The sequence below is a fragment of the Triplophysa dalaica genome, chromosome 6 (assembly GCF_015846415.1).
Source record: "Triplophysa dalaica isolate WHDGS20190420 chromosome 6, ASM1584641v1, whole genome shotgun sequence".
In the NCBI taxonomy this organism is placed as follows: Eukaryota; Metazoa; Chordata; class Actinopteri; order Cypriniformes; family Nemacheilidae; genus Triplophysa; species Triplophysa dalaica.
Window position 1 is genome coordinate 19,142,608 of NC_079547.1, and position 9,912 is coordinate 19,152,519.

General features: G+C 41.0%; 1 protein-coding gene across 1 annotated transcript; it reads left to right on the forward strand.

Moving 5' to 3' along the window:
- Positions 1 to 1,334: 1,334 nt before the first annotated feature.
- zbtb11 (zinc finger and BTB domain containing 11) lies at positions 1,335 to 9,606 on the forward strand. The gene is given in 12 exon segments (XM_056749939.1): positions 1,335 to 1,877; positions 2,581 to 2,792; positions 2,901 to 3,132; positions 3,216 to 3,521; positions 3,524 to 4,209; positions 4,343 to 4,400; positions 6,241 to 6,476; positions 6,571 to 6,967; positions 7,116 to 7,233; positions 7,326 to 7,484; positions 7,994 to 8,169; positions 8,465 to 9,606. Coding segments are annotated over 12 exon segments (3,408 nt in total). The 5' UTR covers positions 1,335 to 1,567; the 3' UTR covers positions 8,983 to 9,606.
- Positions 9,607 to 9,912: the final 306 nt, after the last annotated feature.

Consider the following 9,912-nt stretch of genomic DNA (forward strand, 5'->3'; position numbering starts at 1 on the left):
TGTTGCCATGTGCTCTGACAACTGGGATGCACTAAGAGTCAGGGCGCCCCCTTTCTGCAGACATAAGGTCAAACTTTTTAAGATGATTTTCATCTGATACCACAGCCAGAATGTCTTCACACCTTTTATGAGTCTTGCATGTATCCACTAAAGAAACATAAGTATATATTTCAGTTTACTCTCTAAGCCACTGTAGGAATTTGGAAGTTTTTCTGCTTTTCCAGCTGTGTGTGTGTAAGCACTTGTATATGTCGGTTATTATAGAGTGCGACTTTATCAGTTCAGCAGGTCGAGAGTGTGCAGGGAGTAAATGGGTCTTCTCAATGGAAGGAATGCATCAGTGATAAGGATGGATGGCTTGTGGACAAACTAGTAATAAGCCTTCACAGAGGAGTAGGTGATGAGTCATTTTGGTTGCCTAGCAACCCTCCACAGGGGTGTGGGTTATTCAGTTATCTCATCGGACGTTGTTCCAGTGTACCTAGATGGAAAGTAAGTGGGGGGTAAAGACACCTCTCACAATTTATTAAGAAGTATTTCTAGCTTAACCCTTAAATGAATCTAGTCATACAGGCTCAGAGATATACATTGATCTTCATTTGGTGTTCATGGAGGGATTTGTAAGCAAGAATAGCCCACCCTTAGGAACGTATAATAAATTATTTTTATGCCTTTTGACCATTCTAATAATATTGCATTTTTTGTATTTCATATTTTGGTTACACTTTATTTTACAGTGCCCATGTTACAGCGTAATAATACATTTAAGTACGGAGTAATAGCAATTAACTAAATGTACAGTATAGGGTTTGGTTCGGGGTTAGTTACATGCAGTTATGCATAATTTATAGTAGATACTATAGTAAATACATGTAACATGTAACAAGGGCCTCGTAAAATAAAGTGTAACCATTTCTTAACATTTTGTCAGACATATTATGTTATTAATAATTCTTGAAATAATATATTTATTAAATTAATAGTTATATAGGCCTACGTTTTTATTTATATAGCGCCTTCCTAGCCTCAATGCACTTTACAGAATATGGATAGGCTACAGAAGATATAAAATAATAGGAAGTATAACAAACAGTAAACATGAAACAAACTATACTTGGACTAAGATCGACCTATGATTTCTTTGAGCATATTTAATAATAACGTCAAGAAAAAATATTTATCAGGGTCTACGGGGGACCATGTATATTTACTTTGTCAAATGTCTAGTCTAACTCGATCAGAATAACATTATCCTTTGGGTAAAGAGCGCCCTCTGCTGTTAACGCCTTACACACGAGGCCTGGTCATCCGCGTTTCCGCCATTTCAATCGCAACATCCGGTTGTGCAGCAGCCATTTTGTCTGTTCATGCAAGTCCACCCCACACGGTCAGAACTGACGTTCCCCCTTGAATAACATTTTGGAAATATCACACGCGATACTTTCCTGTGTCATCCATGGAAGTTGAAACGGGCTGAAAAAATACCCGACTGAATTCTGTGCTCGAGAACATCACTCATTTTCCGATGTGTCTTCTCTTTGTCGATTGAGTGTCATTAATCGTGGACATGTCGAACGAGGAGAGCTATCTAGCTATCCAGCGCTATTTGACTGACGAGCGGGAGCCGTACGCGCCGGGCACGCACGGCAACACCAAGAGGAAGATCCGCAAAGCTGCCGCCTGTTACATAGTTCGCAATGGCATTCTTTATTATCAGAGGCGACAGAAGGGCCTGGATGAATTCTCGGAGTTGGAAGTGGTGCTGCAGGCCGTTCGGCGGAAGGAACTCATCACGGAGGCGCACATTACGTCCGGAGGGGAACACTTCAACCAGCAGCAGACGTGGGAGATCATTTCTCAGAAATACTGGTGGAGAGGTACACTAATATCAATATCAGTGTTTCTGTCTGTGCCTAACGCATGTGATGCTCTTATCGTAAAAAGTTGTGACAGGTGTCATCTGCTAAATATTTCCTTCCTGTCTGTCTGCAATAGCAATTGACATAAAGGAGCTCAACCTATTAATATCTGACTTTGACAGTTGACTATAAATATTGAAATATTAATGGGCATAAGATCGAGAAAGAAAGTTGCATTGTTCTAGGTAGGCTAGATATTAATTCCATGACAAAAGTGCACACTACCGTTATTTTAGGGTCACTTGTTAAAATTGTATTCTATATTTTACACAAAAGCTATAAAACAATACAATCATAACATTGAGATTGTGTTGTGACAAAATTGTGTAGTTGAATGAATAGTTATTTTTCAGGACCTTAAGTCACTCTTTACCTAGTATTTCTAAAAAAAAAAAATGTTTTCTTTTTATCAACCTTTGTTCCTTCTGAAGCAGAATTAAAATAGTTTAATCAAATTTATGTGCTTATTAACTACTTTTTGTCTAAGTCTAAAAATACTTCTGTGATGAAAGAAACTAAATGGCCGATGTTTTCGCAAATGCGTTTTTGTGGATAAAGCTAATGGAAGACATACTCTCTGAGATCAAAATATCAAGAGAAATATTTCACACAAGTAGTCCAAGACTTCTGAACTGGATTGTTCTTCATTGTTACAAAACAGGTATTCTAAAGCAAGTGAAGGATTGTATACGGGAGTGTGGTCATTGCCAAAGCAAACAAGAGAGGGTACGAGGGAGTCCTGAGGATGCCACGAAACAAGCGCCGTTCAGACGAAAGACTGCAGCCCAGGTCAGTGAGGAAGACGACGACGACGCACATGATGAATTGGATGATGAACAGCCTGCTGTTGTCGATAAACACGAACTGGTGATTGTGAGTACATTATGCCCACATTTGTTCCATTGAATCAAAATATGTCCTTTGAACTTTGCTGTCGTATTATTGGTTTGTAAAGTTCATGATAATATATGTTTCTCATAGGTGGACAGTAGCGGTGTTGTCAAGCAGTTCTTACCTAAGCATGGGCAGACCATGCTGGACAAGCTTAACCAGCAACGACTCAAGAATGAGTTTTGCGATATCACTCTGCTCATCGAGGGCGAGGAACATCGCGCACATAAAGCTGTATTGGCGTCCTGCAGTGAATACTTCTATGAACTCTTTGTGGAGAAGGGTGCTGTGACCAGTCATGAAGCTGTGGTTGACCTCTCAGGTAAGATGACAGCAGTTATTTTCTTGAATCTTGAGTGATGAGGTTGCCTTCGTTATCATGCGATTTCCATTTTTTCCCACCAGGCTTCAGCAAAGCCAGCTTTTTGCCGTTGCTGGATTTCGCCTACACCTCCAATCTGACCTTCAACTTTTGCGTGATGGCGGAGGTGGCCACGCTGGCACGCCACTTACTAATGGCCGAGGTGCTTCAGATCTGCGAGTCTGTACATAAGAAAGTGGAGGAGCAGAAGCTGATGGTCTACCAGAGGGGAGACATCCACACCGTGGTGACCAACCAACCTGTCCCCCCTGAGCCAATCCCATCCATTAATTCTGAAACTTACGTGGTGACTATGCAGAGTGATGGCCAAGTTGTTTCCGAGGCAGGACAGTCTTGGCTGTAATAACTGGTGAAGATGGGACTGCTGAATCCCTAGCGTTGCTCGCTGGTGCGACTGTCGATGGACAGACAATGACTGTTGTTACTCATAGCGGACAGGCTGGATCAGCCGAGTCTCTTGCTATGGTGGCCCACAGTGGCGAGGCGGTCGAGGGCGAGACCATGACTTTGGTGACTCACTCTGGGCAGGCGGGCTCAGGTGAGTCTCTGGCTGTAGTGCAGGCCTGTTGGTCTGTAGAGGAGCCACAAGTTGGTGACACTCCTGTAGCAGAGAGCATCCAGCCGGGAACCTATCTTATTACTGTGGATCCTGTCAAAGCTGATGCTTCTGAAGTTGTGCATTTAGCTGCAGTGGCACCACCTGCTGTGCAGGCGGAGCCCACGCAGCCACCCGAGCCAGCGGCACCGATCCCACAGGAAGCTCCGGCACCAGTCAAACGAAGGCCAGGAAGACCACCTAAAGTGAAGCTGCCGGAGCCTCCTCCCGAGGAGGACCCTACAGAGATGGAGGACATTGAAGATGCATCTGCTGCCGATGAAGAGAAAAAGGAAATGGAAAGTATAGATCCTAACAAGAGATACTTAAGAAAACGATCTATGAAGGAAGGAAGCTATGTTCGTCTTCATATGGGTCTTGAGAATGAGGAGGAAGAGAATAGCTCATCGCCCCCTATGAAGGTATGCAGGACATACATCCATCATAATCATTAATAGTCAATATGTCTGTTACTTTTTTAATGCAAAGTATTAGCATAAATAAAAACACAAGCCACTTGGTCAAATTGTCTCACTGGAATCTCACTGTCCCCAGATACCTCAAAAACTGGCCAGGAGAGGTCGTGTGGTTCAGACTTTGAGGAAGATTTCTGGTGAGTAGATATGTGACGATACTTAGTTTTTTCATATCCTAATAATCAATGGAACGTTTATTGTTATATACAGTGTCATTGCGGTATTTTTATACAAAAACAGGTTGAAAAACTATTGTTCTCTTAAAGGTACAGTTTTTAACAATTTTGCCCTAAAATATCCAAAAACCACTAGTGTTATATAATTTGTTCAGCTGAGTCCATACAATATCTTAAATGTTTCCCTACTACTTGTAAATCATGAAAAAAAAACGAAACTGTCACACGGGGCTGTGCAGTCACCTGTCAATGGCGTCATATCCTTGTTACCCTTTGTTACCGCCTTTACTAACGTAGAAACCGCATGACAACAGTGTCGTGGACAAATGCGGAAATAGTGTCTAGCAAGTCACTATCTTGTTTCGAGCAGTCACTTTTATATGGACCACAATTATACACAAGATTTATAAAACTTTTGAACTTTACCTCATCCGCTAACATGATTGATCGTCGGTGGAGTTGAAGACAAGAGATCCCAACATTCTACACTCTTTCAACGCCATTGTTGTTGTTTTGATCGTGCGCTCTAGCGTCGTTTTTTTAAAGACTGTAGCCTTAAAAAAAATGTTACAACGTTTTTGCCAACAAAAAACCTCCACCAAAGAATGAAAATTCTGCCAGTAATTACTCGCCCTCAAGTAGTTTAACATCCCTAGGACCTTTGTTTTTCCCCAGAATGCATATTAGGAATGCTTTTTGACTCCTCCATGGATGGCAACGCAACCATACCAAAGCGCCAGGTTCCAATAGTAATTAATGGCACAATTTTCATTTTTGGGCTGACGTTTCCTTTAATTATTCAAGTATAAAGTTTTATTTAAAACAATTTAATTTATTATAATTTTTAATTTAATCAGCATTTCTAGAGGTATTATGGCCATTTCAGTCCAGTGCCTGTTGAATTTCAACAAAATCAAACCCAACAGCTATGTAAGAGACTGATCATCTTTCAGAATTTTCCTAAATACATGTACAAATTACTTTTGTAATGATTGAATGTGAATAAATATGTTGTTTGTAGTTCGCAGAATGAAACAAAAATTATGATTTTTCCTAAACCTGTCCTTATTAATAGCTAAATAGTAAATTCAGAAAAGCTAAAAATATTGTTTTGTCTGCGTGGGGATGGCCCGGAGCCCGCAGGGGTGACCCCTGGGCCAGCTAAATCATAACTAAAGTTTATAATTTGCACGTTTTAAGTCTTGCCTATTTTAATATCTTAATCAGCCCGTTAGAACTTTACCGACTTCTCTTTTGTGTCTTCTTGAAAATATGTACACGACCGGAAAGCTGCATCCTGGTTCTCTTTCACATTTTACTCTTAAATAGGCATATCTACGCAAAATTATGCCCATAGTATGCCATAATTACTGTTTATTTTGCTTTATTGCATTTATTTGTGCAATTGCATGTACTTTGACTACTTGTTTTTATTTTATCACTTACTGATGAGTTGTCTTCAAACATATTTGAAATTTTTGTGAGTTTGGCAAGTAGTTTTAATGGTTACCTTATTTATTTAGAATAATTGTATTGTGCTTTAGTCACTCTTGTGCAATGTCTGTTTTATTTATACTAAAAGCCGCTATTTTCATTCTGACCCTCTTACAAAGTTTACACATAGTGTTAACATTTTAAATGGCTTATGACATGTTTGATAAACATAAGCTAATGTGCGCTCTTGAAACCGAAACAATTAAGATCGCAAGGAATATTCACAGGTTTTTAACTGTGCACAATATTGAGCCTTTTCATTATTGTGATTTATTGTATTATTAAAAACTGTTCTTCATTTCCCCAGATGAGTTTTCAGAAACAAAGCTTGAGTCTGCTCCCGATACTGCAACTGCAGCAGAGGAGTCGGAGTCTGTTACAGACATGTCTGAAGCCGTAGAGGAAGGGACGATGATGGGAGACCCAGTAGGAACTGTGGAGGGAGATCACGTGTGCAATGAGTGTGGCATGGTGTTCCAGAGACGTTACGCTCTCATCATGCATGCTCTTAAACACGAGAAGACTCGCAGCTTCAAATGCAGCGTATGTATTCTGCATATATTCTGCCTTGCCTTTTTGCTTTTCTGCCAGGTTGTTATCAGCAAAGTCACACCTGACCATCTTTTTAACCTTTTAGATCTGCAACAAAGAGTTCCAGTATGCAGCCTCTCTCCGGGCGCATTTGGCCCGTCACAAGCATCAGAAGACCCAGAGAGCCAGCGTGACGCGATCCACGGTGGCAGAAAATTCTCAAGAGTCGGAAGACTCAGCAAAGTACCGCACCAAGAGGGAGTTTGTGTGTGACATCTGTGGCAAGACGCTGCCCAAGCTGTACTCTCTCCGTATTCATATGCTGCACCACACAGGGGTGAGGCCGCACAGCTGTAAGGTTTGCGGAAAGAGCTTTGCCACCAAGCACAGCCTGAAAATGCACCGGGCGCTCCACGACTCGCTCAAGAGATTCCACTGCAACCTCTGCGAAAAGTCTTTTGTTACCAAGAGAAGCCTGGAGGAGCACACAAGCATTCATACAGGTACGGACATAGGAAGGCATTTGTTTGATGCATCACATTGTTCAGTATTAAGCATGAATCAAATTGTTGCGAAGGCACTTGCGCTCCTAGTATTAACAAACTCCCCCTCCGGTAGTGAATGGCTTAGTAACAGCAGTTTGTTTGACAGGTGAATCAAAGTACTTATGCACTACCTGTGGAGCGTCCTTTCACCGTGCGTCCGGACTGAGCAAACACCTCAAAAAACATTTACCCAAACCTGAGGTGCGGTCATTCCAATGTACTCAGTAAGTCCTTAACATCCCAACACACACGCACACTTCAATGCCTACGTTAAACCACCTTCCCACATATCTGACACCTTATTTCTTTCTCATAGATGTGATAAGAGCTTCTTTGAAGCAAAAGACCTGCAACAGCACATGAATAAGCACTTAGGCCTGAAGCCCTTCCAGTGCCAGGTTTGTGGGAAATGCTACAGTTGGAAGAAAGACTGGTACTCTCATGTCAAATCGCACACTGTTGCAGAGCCTTTCAGGTAAGAAAAAGAGCAATCCTACTCTTGACACCACAGAGCAATTGTATGTTCATTTTTAAAGATATATAACGTTATTGTCATGCATGTATAGACAGTTTCAGTGGCCTAAACCTAACTTCTGGTAAGCTTCCTTTAATTTAGTGCAAGTAGTATACAATGAAATATTCATCTTATTTAATAATGACAATAAAAATGTAATGTTAAGTAAATTGTTAAATTACAAGCCAGACCGATAACCAAACACAAACCGGAAGTTAACAACGCGTCCGAAGAAACTGTCTGTACATAAATGGAAATGTGATGAAAATGATGTTGCGGTGTAAATATGCAAATTCTCTTGCTATAAATTTAATCACTTCTTATAAAGCTATGTAACAGATAAGATAAATAACATTGTACAGTCTAAACGTGCTCAGTTAAGGTAACACCAAGTTTCACAATACCTGACTCTAGAGTAAATTAGATGCTTTGTAGACAAACTCCATGGCATGTGTTTTTGTCTTTGGCAGGTGTAATGTGTGTGGTAAGGAGTTCTTTGAGAAGGCCCTGTTCAGACGCCATGTGAAAAAAGCCACTCATGGAAAGAAGGGCCGAGTGAAGCAGAACTTGGAGAGGGAGTGCGAACACTGTGGGAGGAAGTTCACTCAGCTCCGAGAATACCGCCGCCATATGAACAATCACCAGGGTGAGTGTTGCATGTTTTAAATAATAGTAATGAGCATGGAATCAGTTTTTGTTTAGAAAAACCTGTGGTATTTTTTCAAGTTGCTGTAGGTGGCACTGCAGCTCTCTGTATGAACCGACTATACAGGAAATTACACAAATGAATCACTAGTTGAATCGAATAGTTTTCCTGTTGACATATTATAATCAAACACCCTACATATGCTTGTTTTGTGTCAGTCTTATGCTGAACTGAGATTTTATTTTATAAATCACTTTATAAACCTGAAGTCATGTTTGTCTGTTCTTTTTTTCAGGAGTGAAACCCTTCGAGTGTCTAACCTGTGGCGTGGCATGGGCAGATGCCCGTTCATTAAAGAGGCATGTTCGCACTCACACGGGCGAGCGCCCTTACGTGTGTCCATTGTGTCAGGAGGCCCACATAGACGCCCGGTCACTGCGGAAGCACATAAGCAAGTTCCACGGAGACCAGTTGCCCGGCAAGATCATGCTGGAGAAGGACACACTGCAGTTCCATAACCAAGGCACGCAGGTAGAACACGCCGTCAGCATCCTCGGTTCCGATCTGCCTCCTGAACTCCAACCTCCACAGCCTCCCACCACAGAGGAGATAGAGACTGTGCTCATCACCGAAGAAACTGTGGAGGCTGTGCAGGCTGTTAGCGAAGGCTCTGTAACAACTTTATCAGATCAGAGCATTATGCAAGTGGTGAACTATGTTCTAGCGCAGCAATCTGTTGTCAAGGTGGAAGATTCCCCCGAAATCATCCAAACCATGGAAGTGGAGGTGGCCCATGTGGCTGAAGTGGAGTGAGATGTTAGAACTCTTGATATGAGCGGATTGCGGTTTTGTGAATTGGCTTCTAAGCTTCTTTTGGGAAGTGCATCATGGACCCGACGGTAAAAGATGACTGAACGTGATGGTAGTCTTATTCTTTTCTGAAATGATGTAAAAAAGTTATTTTTGTTGTAAAATGTAAATTAAAGTTCACTCAAGGACTCTTGAGTTTACTGGCATCAACCTCATCACCTGGGGTGTATTATTTTGTGTGTGTGTGGGCATGATGTTGATGCTTGATTTGTATCAAAATAAACTAGCGTGTACAGGTTTGCATAAACATAGGAAGAATGTTTAATAATGTTGTAAAACAGTCATAAGCATACAGCAAACAGTGTGAATTCCATTGTATATATGAAGCTTTTTGAACATTTTCAAAATTTGCTATGCATTAGGCTGAGTGTGATGGTTTTTTCTTTTTCACCCTTCGCAAGCTGACATAAAGGCTCTTACGGGCCTATTAAATGTGCTATAGGCTCAAGTCTGTGGTATAATATGGTACCTCTCAATCCCAGGCGAGTACTATGTATAGCAGTAGAAATGTCAACCAAATAAAAAAGCTCATTGTCTGCAGGGATGCACCATGTGCTATATTGTCTATTTTTCGTTGTATCTGTTATAAGTGTGAAAATATGTGAAGCCAACACTGCCAACAATACACTGTGAAAGTCACTTTACAAGTTTTTTTAAAGCGTGATTATGATGGTTTTAATAGAGGAAAAGTATTCGGTGTAAATATTGTAGATTTCAGGCTAAATGCATTTATTTATTATTTATTACATCTTTGGTTGTTGTTGGGACAGAAGTTTTGAAATGTGCCTTTTCATTGAAACTAGTGAGTTTGGTCTACAACTTTTGTCATTTCCGTCATGACAGTCATACCACATGTTAACTATCATGCATTTC